At 42.2% G+C, this 25,585-nt stretch overlaps 1 protein-coding gene across 1 annotated transcript in view; it reads right to left on the reverse strand.

Annotated features, from left to right (window-relative positions):
• LOC111227485 (myomegalin-like) overlaps window positions 1–25,585 on the reverse strand; it is a 53,426-nt gene that overhangs the window by 4,069 nt on the left and 23,772 nt on the right. Inside the window, exons 4-5 of the mRNA XM_022753001.1 lie at window positions 2,963–3,073; window positions 552–628 (exon numbers count right to left, since the gene is read on the reverse strand). Of these exons, the coding sequence (XP_022608722.1) occupies window positions 552–628; window positions 2,963–3,073 (188 nt within the window). The remainder of the gene's footprint in view (window positions 1–551; window positions 629–2,962; window positions 3,074–25,585) is intronic.

The following is a 25,585-nucleotide window of genomic DNA, read 5'->3' on the forward strand; positions in this document are numbered from 1 at the left end:
ACGGGGGCACCTCTGCCCTTTTACTCTCCCCGCTCCCCTGCTCTCTAACACCCTCCCCTCCTTCAAAACAAAACCCACGGTCGGTCCCTCACCCGCCTCCCCTCCTCACCCTCCTCCCCTCTTCGTCCTCTGTCCCAGAACACAGAGTCACTTCATCCCCTTCAAAAGCATTTCAGTGCCGAGTCCATACACCGCATTCCTCCGAGCTTAGTGCGTGTTGTGATAGCTAGGTGAGTCTGCTGGGCCGGCGGGTTCGTGTGTGATGAGAGGCTGCTGGGTCCCGAGGGCGACCGCGCTCTGATGTACTGATGGGCTCGTGGGAAATAATCAAACCAGCGACGAAAAGAGTGTTTTTGTAGTATCGGGCAGGTTTCCCTAACGGCATCTGTGCAGCACAAGTGGCTGAATATTTGAAGCTGCTTTTGAGTATATGATTTTAAGACTGCTCTTAGAGATACGATATAGCATTTGGAGGTTCTCAGACCAGCGGAGAGTGAGAGGAAGTAAGAAACACGGTGGTTTATCTGTGCAGGAAGGAGTCAGATACTCACAGAGCTTGGTCCAGAAGCTCCTGTTTGTCCTCAAGCTCCTTTTTCAAACTCTCCACTTCAACCTTCAACTCAATGTTCTGGAAGAGAGGAAGGGTTGAGCAATTACATGTGTGTATTTGTCACAGTGCAAAACTAACAACAGGAACTGTTGTTGAACTGAGATGCATTAACATCCAAACAAAATTACCACAACTGTAAACATGGGTTTAGAAATCAGTGATGGTTTTAAACGCAGCCTGGTGTTGGCATGATAATGTTCCAGTGCAGGAGATACATGTAGTGAATGCAGCAGAGGAAACCACTATGTTATGCAAAACCAAAAACCAACATATCTCCAGTGTTATCCCACTTAACCTCAAGCAGAAAAATCAGCATTTCTTATGGAGTTCTGCACAGAACTGCAGAGAGGCGCTCACGTGCCGCCCCGTATCTCAATAGATCTATAAATAACTGACAGGGATATGAGCACCTGCTGTATCTGTCTTCTCCTCAACCCCCCACCGGAGTAATATCCGCCACCATCCCCTCAACTCCCCCTCCAGCACCCAGCAACACCACCACTTTTAACTTTTGGCTCTGAGAGCAGCAACAAGCTGGACTGAACTGGCCGTCCGTGGCTCACGTGCAGGTATCTGACTGCGGTGATTTATTTATTTTTCTGGACATCAGTGTGGCGTCCCAGCTCAGCGCTCCGGCAGCGGACCTCACGTCCGTGTGCAGCGGGTCGGGTTACTGACACACTGACACACAACACAGGTGTGTGGGAGCCTTTCTGCTTGCACCGTACGTAGAAGGGCACTCGCAATGCGACATGTATACATGAAATTAAAGCGGTGGCGCGCATGCACAGTGTGCACGCATGCATGCAAACAGCAGGCCTGAAGGCTCTCAGGCTCTCAGGCTAACATAATGTGGGTCAACGGGTCTACAGAGGCCGATGGAAAACAGGTCAGACAGTTACTGCAGAGGCAGTTCAAACAACCATTCTCTCAGCAGATGATATGTATACACTGCTCTGACTGTTGGTGTCCTTCATCATCCTGATAGGCAGCACAGTGGATTTAAAACTCCCTGTTTATGTTTGAGTACTTTTTCACAGAAGAAACGTTTGAGAGGAGCTGACGAATCTCAGTTCTTTGCTCTCAGGTTTTATGTTCTCATGCAATAAAAAGCGTTTTCCTCCTGAGAGTTCCTGTTTGTGGTAATCAGTGTTCTCTGGGTGAAGGACAGCTTAGAATTCACTTCAATTTATGGAAGATGTTGTTTATGCTGCAGCTCAATCAGCCTCCGTCCAAAATCATTCATTCATATCCTTATAGGGTCTTGGGGGAGCCGGAGCCAATCCCAGCGGACACTGAGCGAGGGCGGGGTTACAACCTGGACAGGTCACCAGTCTATCACAGGGCTGACACATAGAGAAAAACAACCATTCACACTTACGTGCAAATTTAGAGTCACCAATTAAGCTAAACATGCATGTCTCCCGTGATTGTGGGAGGAAGCCCGAGTACCTGGGGGAAACCCACACAGGCGTGAGGAGAACGTGCACCTTCTTGCTGTGAGGCGACAATGCCAACCACTGCACCACCGTGCCACCGTGCCACCGTTACCACAGTGCGGCCGTCAAAATCAAATTCAAAATAAACAGATGAACGGTAAAATCAAAAATCGTTTGTGCTGCAGAATTTATTTCCATTTGATTTTCTGCTGTTTAACAGAATAAATACATAGAAAATTCAACCTTTATAAAACTCATCAACATGAGGTCCCACTGTAAGCACATCTCATATATACAGCGCATACAGAACATCTTTCTCACGTCCAAAACCTCACTCAGATTTAGACACTTCTGGACCTCTACAGCTGTAAAACGAGCTGACATGTTCTATTAAATCGACGCTACCAGGACACGAAGGTGCACAGGTGTTACACTGGTGACATTCGATGGCCTGCAGTTGAACTATTCACATGATTTAAAACCTCTGTGGATTTTATAACTGCAGGCCGACAGAGACGTCTAACAGCTGATGGTCTCTCCTCTGTCCACTGGCTCAAGCTCAAACACATATTGTTTATTTGTGTCTTAATTCCCCAAAACCGCTGTGCTCTGTGGAGGAATCCAAACAAAGTTCTCATCTTCAGCCCTGTAGAAAGTGAGTAGCTGCTGATTTCGCTCTGACAGCACTGAGTCTCTCTGAACAGGCAGAAACTGGTGACTGACAGTTGGTATGAACTGTTGCAGAACAGCCTGAGAGCTGCTGTCAGAGCGAGTTACTGTCAAACACAAAACCTGCAGCTCTGAAAACAACAAGCAGCTCTGCACTTGAGAGGAAAACAACCACAGATATACGCATCACGTGCATGCAAGCGAAGTCATTTTCTCCGCATGTGTCGTGAACTCTCTGACTCACCCTCTTGTGCACATCGTCGCTGCTCTCCTCGAACTTCTGCTGGATCTTCTCCTCCAGGAAGTAGATCCGGAGCTTCAGGCTGAAGTTCTCCTTCTTCAGGTCGTTCAGGTGCTGCGAGATAGTGCGACAGCCGCGGAAACCAGAGTTAGACATGATGACAGGTACCTCTGTTTCGTGAGGGGCGTTGCAGCCCCGCATTTAGTTTGGCATAATATGTGTAAAGACACAGCTGAGGAGAAGCAGAGGCTGTGTGAGTAAAGAAGTGATGATACAGAATATAAATCAGGTGTCTGCTCTCTCTCCCCCGCTGTCTCATATCAACAGGCAGGAGCAGGAACAGACCGGTGGTCAAAACATAAAGTGGACGTGAGCTCCTCCTCAGCGCGGATTTGTTACAGGAGGGTCAGAGATGGCACACAGGCGGGCAGGAGGGGATTATGGGAGTGGGGGGGGGGGGGGGGGGGTGTTTCCTTTTTTACCATGAGGAAGTCATGCCAAGAATCTGAGACAGGAGAGTGTGTGTGTGTGTATGTTGATAACAGGCACAAGTGCTGAGCTACTGCAGGAGCTTCAGACTTATGAATGTGTGGGAGAGTTGATCAGTGTGTGTGTGTGTGTGTGTGTGTGTTTTTTAATATAACATTTGTTGACTTTACTGTCCTCATCAAAAAATTACAGCATTTATGCAAAAAAAACTAAATAAAAAGAAAAAACTAAAAAAAAAAGACTGTGGTCTCGTAAACGCATAGGCAGATGAAGTGTGGCGTTACACTCCAGCAAAAGGGAGTGGAGGTTTGGGTGCTGGATACAGCTGTTTACATCCTCCTCTTCTGTGGCCACCATTTTTCCCAGAGCTTAACCAAGTAGCTTTAGCTGCCTAAACTTTGCCAAACCTTAAACACAGAGGCGACAGATCTAAAACCAGTCACATGAATCTTTTTGTTAAGTCATCCTGATGATGACAGAGAAAACTCCTCATTTCATTTTGTATTTATGTTCTTGTTTGTGTTGGAGGACTTTTACTTTTATTTTCAGTATTTTTTTTCACTGCAGTTTTGTGACTTTTACCCCGAGGCAGGAGTAGAAACCTCCTCTACCACTGACAGGTGCGAGTTGTACTGATCCTGATGCGACACAAGCTGCTTGAATTACTATAAAAACAAGAAGATGAACCAGTGGAGCTTTTGTTAAAGACTAAAACCTGACAGCTCTGTCATGGTAAACAGAAATCATCGCACAGAGAGAAGGGACCAGTATATAGATCTAATAATATGATGGAGGAATGAAGCCTATAGAGGACAACTGTTGTGCAGTGTCCTTTTACTGGGCTGAGTTTGACTGACCACTGCGCAGCAAATATAGAGTCAGACGACAACAAAGAAAAGAGAACGAGCAGTTCCGTTCAAACAGTTCCAAAAAAATGTTTTCACCACCTTTCACCACCAGGCCAGGGAAAGATTGAATGCAGAATTCAAAAAGAAAATTCTGAATGAACTTGCACTAAAAATACAAAACTTCATATTTCTGGGGCTCGGAATTGTGGGATTGCAATGTCTCCTATTGTTTCATAAGCCAGTAAAGCTTTGATTACAGATCGAGGACGTCTGAGTGGGAGATGTCTGGGTTAAAACTGGGTGAAATCTGATTGAAAAGTGAACGTTTTTTAACATTACATAACCATTGTTTCTACAGCTTTTTAATGGCTGTATTTAAAAAGCTGATTAAACAATGATTTTTATGTAACCTAGACAAACAAAAAACATTTAACCTAGATGTCTTGACACCTGCAGACTTAAATAGACAAAAGGCACTGAGGCTTTAGACAATTAAAACATGTCAGTTCATTCACTGAAGCACATCCTAATTAAATAAAGTTTTCACCCTAGCAGAAAAAAGTCAATTCCATACAGTAATATTTCTCTGAATCCCCACAAATGACCCTGGTTTCTAAACATCTCATGAGTTCAGACAGCGTCTGACCACAGGGAGGCGCTAAGGCTCCACCTGAGCCCAGAGAACCCAAACGTCTCTGCAGATCTCAGAGAGGGAGCTGCAGCGATCCAGAGGCTATTTAAAGAAGCTGTTGCCCTGCGGCTGTCACTGAGGAATGCTCGATGGGAGACGCTGATCACACATGCAGGACCGTCCAGCTCGCTGTGAGACACAGTGTGAGACAGACTGACTGCAGATTACAGCTACACGCGAGCATATGGCCCGAGTGCAGCAACACATGCTGCTTTCACATTCTGCACATAGATGCACACAAGAGCTGGAGGACGACATACATGCACATAGTCTAGAGTGTGAAGGAGTCTGCATGCTTTGTGTTCAGAATTAAAGACACAAAGAAAATATACAAAGAGGCAGACCTCCACTGGCCCTTATGTGTTTCATCTCAAATGGCCCTTGCACAGTTTGTTGCAGGTAAATCTGTTTCCTCTGTCTATCATTCTTTTTTTGTTTCCCCTAAAAACTAAATTTGTGTAACACTGATGTCAGCCATTGTGACTATGAAACATAACCACATATCTGCTTCTCATAGGGCCCATATCCATCACTATGACAACAGTTTTTGTCATCATTTTCATCCTAATTACAGGCAGAAATTTTAGCCTTTACCAACATACTAACAGATAAACAATTGCTCACAAAACCTGGAAACAAGGAGGTAAAATCTGTGAGAAGTGAGGATTTAAAGATATTTATCACAGCTACACTGACGTATTTAGAATTACAGAGGGATTTTGGTAAAAAAAAAAAAAAAAATCAGCACTTGTGTAACAAACCTTTTTAAGAGCAATTTAACACCCTATTAAAGCTATACAGCCAGTTCGCAATGTTAAAAATGCATTCAAACACATTTGTTGTTTATTTTTGGCCTAAAGAAAGCATTACTTGATTTTTTTCCACATTAAACACCATAGACTGGGACTTTACATGTAATTTACCAAGTCAGAAAAGCATTAGGTTTCTCTTCAGTAAGTTATGACATGTTTTGTTTGACATAAAAGACACAATTACTCAAGATTTACACGGCCAATCAGAAGTGAAGCTGTGGGCACAGAAAGCAGAGAAATTTAAAAAATCAAACTATGCATATGTGGAAAAGAAAATGCAAGTTGTGAGCTGTTTATAATCTGATGATTATTTTTTTAAGATGAATTGATACGTTGTTAAAGAGACCTCTTCTTTTATTCAAGCAGCTGCTCAAAAGCCAAAGATATTAATGTTATAATGATATAAAAGAGAGGAAAAGAGCTAATGAATTGATACATGACTCTAACAAAATTCTGTCAATGAACTTGTCAATTAATGGCATGTGAGACACACGTGGGATGAACTGGACCAGAAACTGTGATGCTCAGGTGTCCAAATACTGTTGCCACATACAGAGAGTCCACAGGTTCACTCCTTCAGAGATCCCATGAGGAAGAAACACTCGCTGACAACTGAACGCATCATCCACGGACTTTTGTCAATAGCCAATAATCAAGAGGAGAGAATGAACCAGAAATATATTAATGATGAAGCCAATAATCAAGAACCATATTAGTGATGACAGCTTTTTATAACGAGCTCAGTCTTACAGCGTTTGGACACGAAACCACAATCACTCTGATAAAAATTGAATTCCTGGGGTTGTCATCTGCTTTGGGACACGAGGTGATAGGTGATTGAAATGGACACACACACACACACACACACACACACACACACACACACACACACACGCTATAGTCTGTTGGCCAACCGTCCTAGTGTTAGTCACAAGCGCATCACCTTCACTAAAACCTGAAAACCGGAGTTGACGAGCGTTGGAGGAAAGACGCCGACCGCAGCAGCTCGTCCAGAGGTCACGCACACAGAGACGACTGAATTTATTACAACACGACGTGTCTGTGAAATGAAATCATCCTAATTCTGCAGGACTTTTCCAGCGTCAGAGCATAATCCAACACTAGAAGAAGAGGAGGAGGAGGTGGGGGGGAAAAACTGAGCATTAGAACATTTTTCCAGGCTCTCGCTGCTCTCGCCTTTACCCCACTGTGTCTTATTATTCAGGGACAAACTTTGACTCCGACCATTAGAATCAGAAAGTATTAGGTCCTGATATATCCGGGTATAAGGGAGGATCCACATCGGATATTTTCCACTGTCCCTTCTCCACATTTTTGCCCATTCACATGCACCAGTGACTGCTGTTTTGTTGCCATGGCAGCGCGGCAGGAGGCAGCCATAACAGTTTACAAGCCCTCTGCTTCATCTTCGTGTCAAGGAAGGTTTAAAAACCAACTCTACGGGAATAGGAGCGTAATTGGAAGTTTGCATGTGAGCGCGCGTGCGTGAGTGCGTGTGTGCGTGTGTGTGTGTGTGTGTGTGTATGCTCTGGACTGGCAGAGCGCTGGGAGTTTTCCCCCCACTTTTACCGGTAACAGGAGCTCCTTGATGCCAGCTCGCTCGACATTTTCCAGCCCCCGCTCTCTGGCAGTGCCAAGCCCCTAATGCAGTTCTGCGGGGGGAATGTCTGATTGTGTTTATTGTGCTGCCACGGTCCACGGTAGACGTGGCGGTTAAAAAATTATAATTTGTAAACCTAATTAAATCATCAGGAGAGCCACTAAAAATATCCCCAGGAGCTAATTAAAATCATGGACACAGGAGGAGGAGGAATGATGCTCTGAGCACACTGCAGAGGGGAGGGATGAAGCTGCTGCAGCACGGTTTCTTACACTCGTCAGGTCAGGTATTCTTTATTTATGCAATAGTGCCTTAAAATAACGCTTGGAGAAATACGCTTTTCTTTGCTTGTTTCCAAGGGTGAGATAAAGATTGATATCAATCTCACAGTATCTCTGAAGCTCAAAGATTAACGCAGCAGCCTACATGTTATTTGTTTAAAGGTCCCTTTTAGTATAAAGGTTGATAACCATGTGTTTGATTATAAAGCAGGTCTAGGTTCTATATTAATACTGTGAAAGTATCAAAGCGTTCAGTCCACGGAGAAATGCAACACAGCCTGTATTCAGAAACTGAGCCTTAAAACCAGCTGTCAGGACTTCTGGAACTTTGTGATGTCACAAAAAAATAGTCATCACTCTCAGCCATGCCCCAAGCCCCACCTGAATTTTCATCAGGTATTTTACTTACAGTGTGTAGGTCATTAGAGCTGCTCAAAAGCTCAGCAGGTACCAACAGAATTATGAGTTAAGTCAGTGTAAGTAACCAACTGTGTGTGTGTGTGTGTGTGTGTGTGTGTGTGTGTGTGAGATCCAATACACAAGTAAATAAAACTTTTTCTAAAGAGATATTTCATGATATTTGCGTAAAAACTGCAGCATTTTGACGGAAGTGTGTGTGACGACTGACACAGGTGCTTTGACATCAGAATTGTGTGTGTGCTGGAGACAAAACTACAAATACAACACCTCACACACACACACCAACAGCTTCTATATTTGCTGTAATGTAATAAGTGTGATGATGTGAGAGAGTATTAAATCACTGGCAGGCTGATGCGGACTGCAGAGGTCACTCTCTCGCTTGTTATTAGTGAGTATGGCACAGAAACCATGAGCCACATTCATTCTGACCACACACACTGGATCTGTATAATTGAGGTTCACTGCAAATGTTCATAATAAAATTACACTCAGTGCCCAAGTCAGTGCAACAGATTTCATTAGGCTTCACCCTTAAAATAGATTAACAAGGGAGAGAAGGCCACGTGCTACTGTTCTCACACCGTTAACAAAAACTGAAGTTAAATACATCAAGAAACTTTTAACGAGCGTGTAAAAATAAGCCCGTTTATTTTTCTGAGATGGGACTGTATTTATTTCCATTTTTATTTTTCCAATGAATAATAATTTCTGCTCAAACCGCAGGACTCGTAACGATGTACAAAACATTCGGGCCGGCGTTCAGAGAAAACACAGCCCCACGTTTTCAGATTTATTTATTAGGAAAGTTTATCAAGCAGAAAATTTAAAGAGTGGGCTGTCTGCAGAGGGAAAAGCTGCTGCTGACTGCAGTGATGTAATGAGCTGCAGGCTGATATCAGTGGGGACTGTCAGCACAAGGAAAAATTTGATTCAAAATCACACCTGAAAGCACAAGATTGAAAAATGTAGTTATAATTAAACAATGAAAAGAATTATTAATCAAACCCTACTGATGAATTTCAGACTAGTTTAATACAGAGATTAATTAATTATTGAGCAATGGTGGCCTGGAATTCATTACATAAGTTTCTTTGACACCAGAAAATAATACATGTTGAAATAAAAAGTTAATATTGCATTAGGGCTGAATGATATGCAAAAAGAAAACATATTGTGATTATTTTTGGCAGATGTTGCGGTTGTGATATGAGACACAGTTTTAGTTTGAATGATCATTTTTTGTATTAAATTTACTCTGAAAAAAAACAAAGATAATGATGATGATGTGATTGTTTGTTCCCTTTCGAGTGGAAAATACAATCTGTGGGCCAAGGCATCTCTGTAACACCACAAGGTTCAGCAGGTCACAAAAACAACTTTCCAATACAATATATCTGATTGTTTCGCACTGCCCCCTTCTGTTCTTGTCCCTCGCCTCAGGTTCTACTGATCCGCACTGAGTTTGTGGCCCCGCCCACCACAGCCTATTTGAGGGAGGCTGGAGCAGAGGGAGATCTCTCTTACAGACTCAAGCAGCCCTCCCACTACCTGTTTTCTTTTGTTGGTTTGAGGATGGAGGTCTGGTAGACCTGTTTTTGGTTTTGTCTGTTAGTTTAGTTATTATTCATTCTTTTGTTCTTTTTGGCCAGCCTCCACACTATTTTTGGTTTTGGTTCAATTTTCTTGTCGTTTGCAAATAAAATAATCATTTGGTTAATTGAACTTCGGGTATGGCGTCCTATCTATATGTTGCTGTACACAGCAAGGCTAAACACATAGTTGCAGACCCCTCACACCAGCTACACTCATCTGAGTTTGAACTGCTTCTGTCTGGCTGTTGATTTAGGGCCTCAAGGGCCAGCTGGAAAACATATACAAGAGATAATTTATTCCCTATGCCATACAGGCATAGACAGACAACTGCTATAATACACACACTAATGGGGATCTAAATACATCTAAACCTAAATAGGCTGCAACAAAAGATTTCCCAGGTAACGAGACAAGAACTTTCCCAGGTTGGAGAAACAAGTGAGAGACAAAACTTTCCAATGCAGGTGAAGTTGCATTAGAGGAATATATATAAATTATTTTTATCATATCAAATATTCTCAAACAAGCTGTTTAAATCTGTCTGTTGTTTGGGACCAACACAAAGAAAGTGCAGCTGTTCTTGTGTCTGTATTAAACTGTAGCCATGTATTAAGCTGTTGCTATTGTGACTACAGCAGCTATATCTGCAATAAGCTAACATTACCCTTGCCAATGCATGGGTTGGGTACTACTGCACAGACGATAACCCTACAGGGGGTAAGTGTTGGGTTTTCAGTGGAGTATTCCTTGAAAGCTGAGTGTTTTTCTTTCTACAATCATGTTGACCAAAATGATGCCTTCAGGGACCATTTACAAATAAAATAACCAGATGTGAATGCATGTTAAATTATACACTTCATGTTGCTTCATTACTTAGATGCAAAAATCCCATAAATATTTTGCCATATAACAGTCACGCTCATTGATCTCCAGCTTCGCTCACAACGCTCTGATATGACAAGAGATATAAATAAAAATCAAAGAACAGCAAATAAAAATCTCTTGATTTTATCATGCGTGAACAGAAATAAGATACGAATCATGACTAAAGGAAGGAAAGTTCATTCAAAAATGCCATCTGTAGATCACATACTTTAAGTCCACTGGTAACCTGATGATCTAAGCACCATCAATGTGTCTGATAAAGCTTTCAGTCATGAAAAAGGATGCTCAGTTAGTTCAAACCACCAGGCAGCAAGATAAATCACTGCTAATAAGAAGTGTTCACTGGTAAATAAGTCTGAGTCTGAGGAGACTTATAAACAAAAGCAGATCTGTCTATGTGACAGTTCAAGACAAAAACACATTACAGGGGGTGGTGGATATCTGAACGTAGGCCTCATCCCTTCATCTCTCTCCTCTCACTTTCCTCCTCTCTTTGGATTTGATAAAAATCATTCCCAGATGTGGTGGCAGCAGCTGTATGTGAAGCATGGCGCTGTGTGTGTGTGTGTTTGTGTGTGTGTGTGTGTGTGTGTGTGTGTGTGTGTGTGTGTGTGTGTGTGTGAAGGAGGTGGCAGTGGTGGGTCAGTTAGCTTTCAGTGCCAGCCTCCCGTCGGGGTGTTTTGGGATGAAACGGCACCGATGGATGGAGGGGTTTGTTATGGAGGCCGGTCAATAGCTTTTCCAGTGTGTCTGCCAACTTCAATGTGGTGGAAAAAAAGAACGACAAAACAAACAAAAAACACCCAACTGTGTGACGTGTTGACTTTCAGTCTCCAACACTTCGACACCTAAAGTTCAAATGCATTTGCACACGCCGACGCTTGTTTTCCAGCCTTCTTTGATGGGGTTGATTAAGTCCAAAAGCGCATGTTACATCCCGTAATGTGCACGACAAGGACTAAATGTGTTGCATGTCAAGACGAGGTCAAGATGAGTCTGTTGCATGCAGCCCGCGGCGGCGGTTTCCTTGGGAAAGAGCAGGTCACATTGCTGAAAAAACCCCTGGCTGGCCTCAGTGTTTAGCTGCAGCCCTCTCTGCGTTTCCATGGCTATTTACTTTGCGCGCCATTGTTTTGCTTTAATGATGCCAAAAGAACAAGAGGCATGAAGCAAAACAGGATCTGAATCTCTTTAACAGCACACACTGAGTCCAGACGCTCAGATGCTGAGTGCGGCTGCAGAGCGAGGGCCCGAGCTGGAAGTGGATTATTCACCTTTTCTCCACAGCGGGGACGAGCAAGCACCCAAGCCAACTCCACTTTATAACACAGGATCAAAAGCACTCTTCATTTATATGAAACCAAAGCCTGCCGGCAAATCATCTCGGCTGACACGGAGTTCTGAATGAAATCACATTAAAGGCTGTTTGGGAGGAAGCAGCGGACATAAATAAGAAGTAAACCCTGTTTCAGCTCTGTAAGGTTCTGTGAAAGGTTTCAGGATACATGTCAGTGAACTCTGTGGTTTCATACCAGCCAAAGTTTTCATTTGGTTGCTATGTGACCTGAAGGAACCAGAACGTTTCTCCTTTGAATCTGAATTTGAAAACCTCCAGCACAACTAAATTTTACTTTTGCTATTTCTACATAACTAATGTTAGCATTAACAGTCTAGTAGAGTTAAGCATCAAATTTAATTCCTTTACTCGTTAAGAGCTGTCTCCAGAGGTGGAAAGCAACCCTCTTGTTTTGCTTATATTTCTATCACTTTTTTTCTTCTTCTGAAGTTAGAATGCTAACCAGCTAGCTATGGTCTGCACTGACCATCTTGTCACTTTCCAATACCGAGTGACTGTAGCGTCCAGGCTGCCTCGAAGAAGTTGCTCAGAGGACATATTATAACGTCTTGTCCTGTAAACACAATAATGGCTTAAGCTCTTGGCAAGACTGATACGTAAACAGCTGTTAATGCCAAGGCTATGTAGCAATAGCAAAACGTGCAAATAGCTCCTTTAATGGAACAGGCCCACAGCTCAAAAACACTTATAATTACCTGTCAAACCTTTTATTTGTTTTGTCCAATTAACTTCCTGCTTTATCCCTCCATCGCAAATCACAACCATCCATCCTTTCATCCCTGTTTCCAACCCCACCCAACACTGTGCACACTTTTCCCATGTGAATCCCCCACAACTTGTCACTTGATTTGCTGTCGATTTAATCATCAACAAAGATGTGTTTTTTTCTGTTCCTTTATTTTAACCCTGATTCTGTTTAATTAAATTATTAGCTTCAGCAAGACGCCTTGTATACAATACATCTGTTGCACTGCTAATCTGTATGTATGGACAATGTTTGTCTGAATGGTCGCTGTTACATAAGCAAACAGAGAAATAAATTTTCCTCTTTCCCAACCTCCATTACATCTGTCCCACACTTCTCCATGCTTCCCTTTTCATCCATCCATCCTGAACGTCCAATGCATCCCCTCCAGCATTCAGCCTTTAATCATGCACTGTTGTGCCCTGGCTCCTCCTAGTGAACTGACAACATGGCCAAAATTCTTCATCTTCAGTATTGTTTGAAATCTTTTGATCCCAGTGGCCATTTGTTATAGACACTAATATAAAAACTATACCTTTTTTTCAATGCCTTATTTTTCTATTTTTTCCGATTCAATTAAAATGCCGCCATTTCACTTAATCAGTTGTTTTCATATTGGCCCTTTTTTTTTGTTTTGAAGAGATTATTGTGCCCAAACAAATCAGTAGTGACTAATGTATCCGTCCAGCCAACATCAGCTGACATGGACGTGGCATCGGGTCCTACGAGCAGTTAATGCTTTTCCAGACGATTAGGAATATGTTGATTTAAAAGTTTTTATTTCTCTAAATCAACTTACAGCAACGTGTGCAGCTGCGTCAATCTCATCCACACTCCACATGAGAGGACACTCATTAATTCCGCCTACAAAGCTTTGACTCTCACGTGTTTCTCCAACTGGGGAAAATGAAAACGACCCCAGATCTAGGTGAATTACTGAAGAAGAGAAACATGTATGAATACACTTTCTATAGAGACTTTTAGTGATAAAATTTATCTTCACACAAACAGCTATAAATATTCTATGGTATTAAACTAGAAGGTCACTCAGAGAGCGCAGACCTCTGCCAAGATGCCAAACCACACTGACCAAACTTCAGAGAAACAAAATCTAAATTCTCAGTAAACTATCCGGATCGGCACCAAAATTTATTGGGCTCTTTCTTAGCTCATGCCCCATCCCTCCACCCAGTTTGGTGCAAATCGGTTCAGTACAGCATAACTTGCTGACAAATAACAAACAGATATGGTTGAAATCATAAGCTCCTTAGCGAAGGTAATAATGGTAAGAAAGAAAATTAGAAACAAGAACTGAAAACCTGATCCAGCACTCCGGCCCCAAAGTGGAAACCACTGCTTTCTATTCTTGACCAAACAGTCACAGGACAGAGGTTACTGCTACCATAGTGTGTGTGTGTGTGTGTGTGTGTGTGTGTGTGTGTGTGTGTGTGTGTGTGTGTGTGTGTGTGTGTGGAATTAACAGTCTATTTCAGTTTAAACCACAACTGATGTCATGTATTTTGTAGGGAGCAGAGAGTCATAAACACTGGATCTGATGCAGGGCTGGCTAGGTCATTTATCCCTGCTGCCTGACTGAAAGGCCTTCTGGGGCTAATCACCAAGCGGGCCCATCCATCGCTGCAGGAACTTGTGTTTTATATCACTCGCTGTACCTTCACCAGACATACAAAAATCACTCTCTGCCAGGCGGAACCTAAGCTGGACAGGTCCAATTTTACTGGACGAGTGACTTTAAAAGGCCGGAACTGACTCCGGGACAGACAACGGGAGTGGGCTCATTGGATCAGGATCAGATGTTCCAGTGCCACTGCTTCACTGACCCAGGCTGTCTGAGATACCTGACCCCCGGAAGTGAGTGCAGGCTGTGACGGATGATGATGCAGCGTGATACTCCCAGAGAGGGAGCAAGGAGAGAGGGGAGCAGGGGCCTGGACTCAGGCAGCTCCTGGGGCTAAAACACAGCTGCTGCCTCTGCTGCTGCTGCTGCTGCTGATGGCTGACCTGTCTGCCAAAGAGGAAATCTTGAATCTTGTCAACGCAACACCAATAGGTCCATAGAACCTGTGTGTCAATGTCCAAGTTTGCAGAATGATGGGCCTTCAGGCTGTTTTCCACTGCTATCGAGTGTCTACATATGCATATATCTGTGTTTGAGTGCAGTGGAGGGGTTTGCATACACATCCCCTTGTGTGTACATCTGAGCATTAATTGCGCTGTGATTTACCAGGAAGAAGGCAAGAGGCTGAAAAACGTGAAATCTGAGCCAACAAAACAGCTTTTTTTGGATGCAGATCTGACAGCCAACACTCTTTTACAGCACCCCTTCCATCCTCCTTCATTCAGAGGTGTGAGCGCTGTGAGTCAGCCAGACAGGAAATTACCTCATCCAGGGACTGAGGGGATGGGGGATCGACACAAAGATAAAAGCAGAGTGTACTCCAGGGGAGGGGGGAGGGGGGTGAGGGGCAAAAGTAGATCTGAGATCAGCAGAGGAGGGGCAGGACACACCAGCTTGATGCCAAGTGCACATGTAAATCCAAATGTTGTGCAAATTTTGTGCAATGACTCAATTAGTCGACAAGTCAAACAACCGAAAATCAACAAAGTCAGTCAGTTATCAAGGAAAAAAAAACATTCTGTGGTTTGTTGTTTGGTGTTTACTACCTGTAAACTTAATCCTATCAGGTTTTGAACTCAAGATGACAACTTTGACTCTTCACTTAACTGACTCTTATTTTATGTACAAAACTTCCACTAAAATAAAAAATAGATAGCTGAATTAATTATTTTAAAATTCTCTAGAGGCAGACCTGTCAAATTGTTCCAGCGGTCAAAAAGAAAAAAAAATGTTGATGTGGAAATCACAGATTGGAAAAACCGGCATGTGAATTGCAAAAGCCAGCACGGGGGTTAGAAAACTGTCAGAGACAAAAGATTTATTTTGAAATGATCAAACTGAATGAACAGATGTCCTGTGTGCATTAAATTTAGCAAAATAAACTCTGAACCCAACAGATCAAACCTACAAGTGCTTAAAATTACATGTTGAGCATTTATTTATGTGTAAACAATGTTTAATGGGTAGTTTTTTACAGTCTGCTCACACCAACTACTGATATTATCTATCTATATATCTATCTATCTATGGGCTTCCATCATCTGTTGTAGTCATAGTAAATCATCATAGTAAATGCTGGTTCCCAAATTTATGGTATTAATATATACATCAATAAATAAATTACATCATCTCCTCTGTCCATGCATACTGTGTAGTATACTGTGCAGCAAAGGCATGTACTGCTCAATAACAGCTATATATGGAAACTGTGTCTGCACTGAGAGTAAATAAAAAGGATAAAAAAAGAGGCAATACATGTTATAAACAGTTTTTAATTGCACATGCATATGTGCATGATAAAATCAGAGTCTTGTGCATAAGCATCAAACATACTACATCTACAGTGTGTGTAGGAGTCTATATGTGTGTGGGAGTCAGGGTCTCAATGGGAACACAACACACATTCCTCGCAGAACAAAGAGAGGATGACATCATGCTCTATAATCTCCTCTTGACGACCACGTCGTCAATCTCAAAGTCGTCCGTTTCATTCTCTGCCTCCTAACGCTCCCCCTCTCCACTTTGTGATTCAGGCTACATAGATTTGATTAGCAATTGATCAGTTGACTAGATGTGATGAAAGAGGCAGCTCACAATGTTACAGAATCCTGGGTAATTCATTGATAAAGGCTCATGTTATCGCGATTAAACTTTGTTTCTGAGAAATCATGTATTTCCATAATACTACAATACCCATGAACCTTGGCTGCCATCGCTATTGAGACAAAGCCAGTGAGACCTGTGAATAAGAGCTGTAGCAAATTCATATACGTAACTTTGTTAGTGCAGTTGGGGACAAAACCTGTCACAGTCATAGGTGCTGAGTTCTGAGTCTGCAGGTGGTATGATTTAAAGAGCTGAATGTTTTATGAGGTTTCTAAAGTGCAAACTTTAGCTTCAGCAAAAAGTATTTTTAGCTCTGTCATTGGATGTTTCTTACTGAAATACATGTTGGGAGCTTTGAGTAGTTGGCTTGTTCCATCTATTTTTATATCTGCAGGCCAAAGAACCTGATGATTTCTAACACAACTGTTCATGGTTTGTACAGATGATTCAACCAGGAGAGTTTCACGTCAAACACTTGAAGAGCTCCTGTGGTTAGTAGACTGCCCTGTAAAAACACTTATTACGACCCATAACTAAGTTTTATTGTCAGGTGACTTTTAGTGACCTCTAGTTGTAACTAGACCGATAGTCTGCAATGGGAAGAGGTTGGGGTGAATGGATGACCCGACAAATCAATGTTGTTTCTTTTTTCCATATCGGTTCGATCACCTTAACAGCGTGTTTATTATGGTAACCATGGTGACGAAGGTCCTCTAACCTTAAGGAAGTAGCCTACCACAAGCTTTTCCAACAACTCCTCCAACCTGAACAACCATACAGGTTTTCAACCCTCAAGAGGCAACAGGCGTACTGAACTTTGGTCGTCATGGTTACAATATTAAACACTCGGATTACCTACCTTTATCACCATGGTTACGTTTAGGAAAAGATCGTGACTTGGGCTACAATAAGTACTTCCTCAATTTTAGATGATCTTTGTTGTCATGGTTACAATAATAACAATGTGGTTGACTTTGTCAACGGTCATGGACAATAGAAATAACATAAACTGCTGCTTCCACATGGGAATCGAACACCGCTCTCCTGTGTCATATTCCCGTGTTTTGTTGAACCATCCATCCATAACAGCCTCTGTCTAACGTGGACTTTGTCTCTCTTTACACTTCGTCACCACACTTTTCCCTTTGCTCCTGTCATATTTACTACGGCCGCCAGATGTCGCCTAGCAACAAAGCATAACTATGGGTCATAATAACCTGGTGCACAAACCACCTATGACTGTTTTTTACAGGACAGTCTCATCTTCTCCTAAACCTAACAAAGCTCAAATCACACCACGACCAGTACGCCTGTCGCTGGTACACTCCTATGGGTCGTATCCGAGGATTGGGACCTGTGTTGTCATTTAGGTTGGAGCACTTGTTGAAAATAAACTCAACTTTTACTTCCAGAGCTCTGGACACCCAAAGTAACAGTATACACAATACTGCTAATGCTGACTCAGATACCTGCAGCCTCTACCTAGTGGGTGTTAGTGGCAGTGTATCTCAGGTCAATCTCTGCACTGGCTTCAGATCTTGACCTTGGCATTGGCCGCTGGACAGCAACACATTTTCTGCTCCACAGAACTGGCAGAGAAGTTGCATCCACAATATCAAACATCTTTCAGGCACTGCATGTGTTTGCTGACAGTTGGCGCTCAGACCGGAAAGACTTGATTTCTGCAGGTCTGACAGGAAACCATCCCGCTAAGATAATCTTCCACAAGCCTCCATTTCGCTCAGCAGCAGTGCCAGAGCTAATCAAGAGATGTCAACACACACATACACCCTCGGTAATGAGCACATGTAGAAACATTACATGTATAACGCGCAGATCCCCCACTGCACACCCAAACAGTTGAAAACAATGATTGGTGCAATTCATTCAGCTTCAGATCAACATGCACGCTCGACCTCAGAGACGAGGAGACCAGAGAGAGTCAGCACAATCTGCTCGTCTAAACAGCGAGTCATTACCAAACCATCTCCTGAGCAGAAACTAATACCTGTTCCCAAGCCTCTGCTCTGTACACATGCAGGCAGCATGGGCAAGGCCAAATACTTTCCATCAGTTTGTGTAAGCAATGATAAACATGTTACATCTAATCATAAGAGCGTGGATTTCATGTTATGGTCGGGGCAGAGCGTTTGCAGCCAAAACGCCCGGTTTTCCCATGGTTGTATTTCAGAGGGAGAGCAGGTCTGCGTCTGATTTCTGTGTGTTTATGGCAGATCTAAATTATGGTATCAAATTCGCCCCAAACCGAACCAACTGCCAACTGTCATGGCCGACCCTCCCATATAGGCCACTTTTGTCTCTGGGAAGTAGTGTAACCCAATCTATTCCCGAATTTCTGGCTCTCCGCTTGGATTCATTTTGCTGTACGGGGAGAGAGAGAGCAGACAGATCTGAGAAAACAAACACAGACCTTCAGAACAAAGTTAGTGGTTCTTTCTTTTTTTTTTAGTTTCTTCCCCAAATAGAAAGCAGAGGAAATGCTGCCGGCAGAGCCACGTTTTGTGAATGAAGCCCAGCTGACAAACAGAGGAGGACTTGGACTGTAAAGAGCTCAGGATGTGTGTGTGTGTGTGTGTGTGTTAGTGTGCGCGTCTGAATTTAGACAGCAAAAACACACACCTACACACACACACACACACACACACACACACACACACACACATACACAGTCACCAGTATAATGATATATCTCCCCATGTTTCTAAAATCTACAGTATAATCAGCGTCATTGTTTTGTCACAATTTGCGATTCACAGTTTGTCCAGGAGATGGCAACGTTACTGAGGACAGTCGGGTGTCAAAGAGCGTCAAAAGTCCTCACTCAGCAGGTCGGTCAGGACACGGTGACGGTCGCAGGGAAATTAAAACGATCCCAAACATTATTCTGAGGAAACTGCTCAATATAAAGCTGCTAAATCCTTTTTCATTTCCTCCAATGTAAAGACGGCTGAGTGAAATACAGCAGGATGCATATATACTTCTGTTCTGTTACATAAGCCTTTGGAAGACAAGAAAAACACTGAAAAATACAATGAACTTATTTTAAACAACAACACAAAAATGCTGAATTTTACCCGCTACCCTCCAAAATATATGCATTTAACAAATGTGAGCTTCTGTGAGAACAATTTATAATAGTTGCACATTTTTTCTTTTTTTTTTTCGATTCTCAATTTTCTCACATATGAGGAGAATTTGTCATTGTGCACACTGATGGTCAATGCCAATTTTAAGTTTTATTCATTGGACTGTGGAGAACAATTTATTTGCTAAGTCGACCTGCTGAGACAATCCATTACTAATTTTTTTAAATATGAGTTTTACACTCAAAACTAGAAATTAATGGAAAATAGCCTAAGCTCTGTTCCCACCAGCCCTTTTTACAAATGACGTGCCAACTCTGCACATTTGATGGACGACTCCCCAAACGTCCGCTGACTCTCAGCTCAGTGTTGTTTCTTCTCTCACAGGCTGCTGTGAAGAAGGGGACGGTAAAACGAGGCTGAAACCTGATTAATGTGATGTTAATCAATGTAAGCCACACTCCCTCCTGATTTTCTTTAGATCAATTAATCAGTGGTGACAGATCAGTTTACGCCTAGAAAAATCTCATTTAGAAGGTTCACACAGGAAACACAGAGTTTGCACCACCTCTGGCTTTAGTGAATGGAGGCGGGTTAGCAGGACTTTTTGCTCACTGTGACCTGTAACTAGTTAAAAACTAGAATCACCTCCTCATGGTCGTCTGCCTCCGCCACTCAGACTAGCTTCAGATTACATCCCTGTTTATCCAGAGTCATACAAAATATGAACCATTTGTGAAATTATCATAATTGCTGTGGGAAGTCTTGAGTAATGGCTAAAAAGTGTTTTGTGAGGTCACACTGACCTTGACCTTTGACCTTTAACCATTAAAATCTAATCAGCTCGTCCTCAAGTCCAAGTGAATGTTTGTGCCAAATTTGAAGGGATTCCCTTCAGGAGTTCGAGATATTCCTTTCACAAGGCCAAAATCATGTTTTGTGAGGTCCCTGTGACCTTAACCTTTGATGTTTGGCCACCAAAATCTAATCAGTTCATCATTTAGTCCAAATTAATGTTTTTGCCAAATTTGAAGAAGTTCCGTCGAGAATTTATTGAAATATTGTGTCCACAAGAAAGGGACGGACAACCCCAAAACAATATACCTCCGGCTCTGGCTGTCGCCGGCGCGGAGGCGTAAAAATGTCATGTGATCAGTTCAAGGCTGTATATGGATGTTTTATTTATGAAGAGCTGCCCTCGTGTTAGTGAGAACTTCACCGCAACAGTCAGAGAAAAGGCTCAACACACTTTAGCTTGCAGAGTTTCGGTTTCAGCGTCAGGTACAATCCACATGTGCACATGGTTGTTTATGCGCTGAGTGTGTATTCGCTGTCGGCCCGTAATGTCAAAAACATATGGCTGCTAATTAGCTGCTGGAATGTTTTTCTTTATTCCTGAAGGTTTAAGGCTTCGATCCAACAGAAGCTCTGACGCACGCACGCACGCACGCACACACACCGACGCACGCATGCACGCGCGCGCCCGCACACACACACACACACACACACACACACACACACACACACACACACACACACACACACACACACACAGCTGTGTCGAACAAGATGTTTGTGAAGGAATGTGAACAGTGTGACCAGTGAATGTCCACATGGCTGAGCATCAACTGTACAGATGTGTGTGCATGGATGGCCTCATACAGTAGACTCTACAGACTATGTATAGGCCTACAGTGTATGCGTAAACAGTACAGTACAGTATATGCGCATGTGTGTATAGGTGTGTGTGTGTGTGTGTGTGTGTGTGTGTGTATGTGTGTGTGTGTGTGTGTGTGTGTGTGTGTGTGTGTGTGTGTGTACTGTATACACTGGATGTGTGCCCTCGTTTCTGTTGTCTGTGGATAGAAATCAAAGGGACAGAGAGCGGAGCCCGAGGCCCTCACTGCACTGAACCATCAGTTGGCAGGATGAGAAGTGACTGTATAATGAGACAGAGAGGTAAGGGGGGGGGGTAGGGGTTGAAGGAGGAATGGATGACGTGATGGAGGGCAGAGGAAGAGGAGGATGGAGCAACAAAAAAAAATAAAAAATAAAGGGAAACGTAGGACTGAATCAGGGCAGAGGTCACATCAACCTCATTTCAGACGGCGAGTCAATCAAAACCAAGCCTGTCTCCTCTGGGTTGTGTTCATATGCAGCTCTGGTGTGTTGGGTGTGGACGGTGGGCTGATGGATCGGCATTTGCCTTCAGCGTGTCCTGGTTTAGTGCTGCATCTCTTACTAGTGGGCGGTGTTGAGCACTGAGTTTGGAGTCACAGCAGTGACAGTGGATTGCAACCAGTCCAGCTACAAAATTTTAGGTTTTTGGTGGAGTATTTCTTAACCTAATGAGGTTTTAGATGCCTAAATGTAACCATACCATAATAACACTGCTGCAGTGTCATGTAACACATTACACACAGTAACCTGACACTTACAGTGCAGCTTCAACATTTCAAGAAGTTGAGGCTTTAAAAATTTGTATTGTATTCTATTTGTCATCACAAGGAAGAACTATCACATGACAGTAAACACTGCGATTTAATCCAGTGTTAATATAAATATAATTGATGAGTAAAGACAATGGCAAAGAATATTTCACACATACAGCATCAATAATATCAACACGTGATATGTTGTAGAAAACTAACACATAAAAAAATAACAGTTGCTTGAAGCTTTTACTTAAGTGAAAGTAGCAATAACACTGTAGATATATTCTCTTACAAGTTTAAGTCCTACTTTGAACACAATGCATTTGAAGTATCAAAACTAAAAGTACTTGTTGGGCAGAAAGTCTCTGTCAGTGTTATATTATTACAGTAATTAAATATATCTATTAATTATTATATCTGGGTTACTTGTACATTTCTCAAACATATTCTTGTATTTCATACTGTGAACTACTGCATGTTGTACATATTTGTATTATTTTCATATTTTTATAATATTTTTTCACATTTTTGCTGTACTTTCTTTGCTTTATCTTTCTTCTTCTATCTTTCTTTCTTTCTATGTTTATTGTTATGCACCAAAAATCTGATTCTAATTCCGATTAACAAAAGAGCAGCATTTTAATGTTACAGCTGGTTGAGGTGAAGCCAATTGAACTACTTTATATACTGCTGGATACTTTAGTTTGCATCATATTTTATAAACTGGTCATGTGTTTTGTTTGGAAATGAATGTAGTGGAGTAAACTGTGTAGTAGTAGAGTAAAAATATGAAGTAGTACAAAATCAAAATCAAAATTGTAGGTCGACTGAACTATAAATTAAGTATTTTCATTATTTCATTTTCATTATTATTTTGTGTTCTGTAGGAACTGAGTTGTGACTAAGTTAAGTAAACTAAAGGATTAGAAGTCGGCTAGAGGCTACAACTGAATTAATATCAAGCTGATTTGACTAAGTTGATTTGTTTTGAATCATTACACAATTGCCTCAAAGCTCAGACAATAACCTTTTCAAGTTAAAACAAACAGTCTCTTTTTACAGTGTAAGTACTTATAAATTATTCTTACAGTACAGTGCAGAGTAAATGTGTTTATGAACAGCTAAAAATTCCTCTCTCATAAGATGCATCTTCGAGAGGCTGAATGTAGTTATGTCACTGCTTTTTATTTCCCATATTACATAACCGACTTCAGCTGAACAGAACTCAATGTGTCTGTAAAGCTGTGTATGTGTGTGTGTGTGTGTGTGTGTGTGTGTGTGTGCGTGTGTGTGTAAAAAGCCTGGTTTAACAGCTATCACAGTGTCAGTCAGTCTCTCTGTCTGACGAACACATAATCTATTCTGAGGACGGAGGGGACCTCAGGATGTCAACTCATCACTTGGTGGCTTTGACTCGTGTCAGGACTTCAGGTTTCAGAAAGGATCTGGATGTAATCCACGTTGCGTTGAGGGACACATCGACTTGCTCGTCTCCAACAATTCAATTTTTTAGCTTTTTCTTGGAGTGACTTGCATTATTACATTGACTGGCAAATAAAATCTACTTTTTCCCCTTAGACTTACTGCTTTTTTTATTTTTTTGTATAAAAAATGTCTCTGCAGTATTAAATGAGTCTAAAACCACAAACATGGGAAAACATTGTGGCACTGCCAGGTGAATTATGCATTCCCCCAGCGCCTGGCTGCCTGGCTGCCTGGCTCGACGCTGCGGCTGCACTTCATTAGCTATCTCCACTCTACCTTTCTCTGACAAATTCAATAAATGTTCATCTGGTTCCAATTAGGCCCTCGTTAGCAGTAATTGGCCTGGTATTTACTAACAGCATTACTCAACACTGGCTGGCGCAGGCCGGGCCGGTCTGATCCGAGCCAGGCAACACTCAGCCTTCTGGGTTTGTTAGTTACCTGCCAATCCTTCGTGCCCTGCAGAAACCTACTATCTCCAAAAGGTCAACTTTCCACAGCTTGAAAACCCCCTGCCTGATCTTAACAGTTTTACTACATTCGTTTCGCTTGGTGCCGGGATTCAGCTGCTGGAACTCCACAGGAATTTTCACCAATTGCAAGAAAGCCAAAACTACAGAACCTTACTTTTCATTTTTTTCATAGGCCGAGTGTTTCCAAAGATACCAAACATGTCAGGGTGAAGGATCTTAAGTTATAGAGAACAACTTGAATGTTTTAACGGTGAAACAGTTCATGTTGTAGTCCCAGTACATCCTGTTTGGAATGCGACTTTCCCTGTGTGTCAATCAATTAATTACTTTTGCCGAATATTGACCTAATATATTTCCCTTTCTTGGAAAACCATTTGCATCTAAAAATGTGTTCATGTTTGGGCATCACTGTGAGAAGTCTTGGTAATGAGCCAGATAACTATGAATGAGCCGGTGATCTTACAGACTGGTTGCTCCAGATCATTTTTTTTTAAAAAAAGGGTATAGGATCAAAATCAATTAACTCACAGTACAGGGGCCCTGGTCCACATTTTAGAAGTGTGAAATATAAATTCTGAAATGTGTGTTACCCAGAAAACACAGAGCTGGCGGAGCCTGTGATGACAATGTGATCTATCTTTTGGGTTTTGACACAGGACAGAGAGTTATGGATCGGACAAAATCAGTGGCCATGTCATTGGAAATGAAGCCTGTTTCAACTGTGCTCAACAGTATCATCACCCGCATGTCTACTTTTATTACTGCCTTCATGAACATATTTCAGTCAGTCCATTGTGCCAGACATGTAAATAAGCCCAAACAGTTCTCCAGGAATTATTCACTGCCCCAACAGTTGCGTTCACCATAATGAACCATGACATCGAACCGGGCAATTTACTGAATCGTGGAGCTTGTGTGCTGCTGCAGCCGTAAAACACTAAGTGCAATGTTAATCATTTAGTTCACAAAGTACTGAAAGAGTTTATTTTGAACGGACACTGTGTGGAAAAATGTTTTTGTAAACTACTGAAGGAGACATTCACGGGGAGGATCAGCATTCAGGAGGTTAACATATGTTGGATAGAGGTTGTGTTGGAGATACAAGGTTTCTGGAGAGCACTGAAGCAGCGCCGCTGTGAGTCCAGCTCCACTCAGCCTCACCCAGCGGGGGCGAAAACAGCAGGCTCTTTAGTGAAGGGTTTGATGGTTCAATTCTAATGTTTCATTGGCGAGAGAAAATATTTTCACTAGGTGGAGAGGGTACTCAGGCCGAAGCTGTTAAAAAGGGTAAGAGAACAAACTCCTGATATGTTTTTAAACAGGGATTACTGCCATTTAATGGGCTCATAGCGAATTTCTATTTTAGAAAAAAAAGAAGTGCATTTGAATAAAAAGAACAAAAAAACGAATTGTTTTTCCTTTCTTAACCTCATTACTTTGACCTTGCTGGAAAACTTCATGAGGCCACTTCATAATGAGTGAGGAAAAGACAAGCAGGACGCGAAGAACATGACGTTACCATGGGTGGAGATACTCTCTACTATAGAGAATAGTAGCAGCCTGTGGTGAACCAAAATGGATACATGTTTGTATTTTCACTAAAATCAAGCGAATGCCCGGTAATATTGGCGCTATTCAA

The sequence above is a fragment of the Seriola dumerili genome, unplaced genomic scaffold (assembly GCF_002260705.1).
Source record: "Seriola dumerili isolate Sdu_G_001 unplaced genomic scaffold, Sdu_1.0 BDQW01000189.1, whole genome shotgun sequence".
Lineage (NCBI taxonomy): Eukaryota > Metazoa > Chordata > Actinopteri > Carangiformes > Carangidae > Seriola > Seriola dumerili.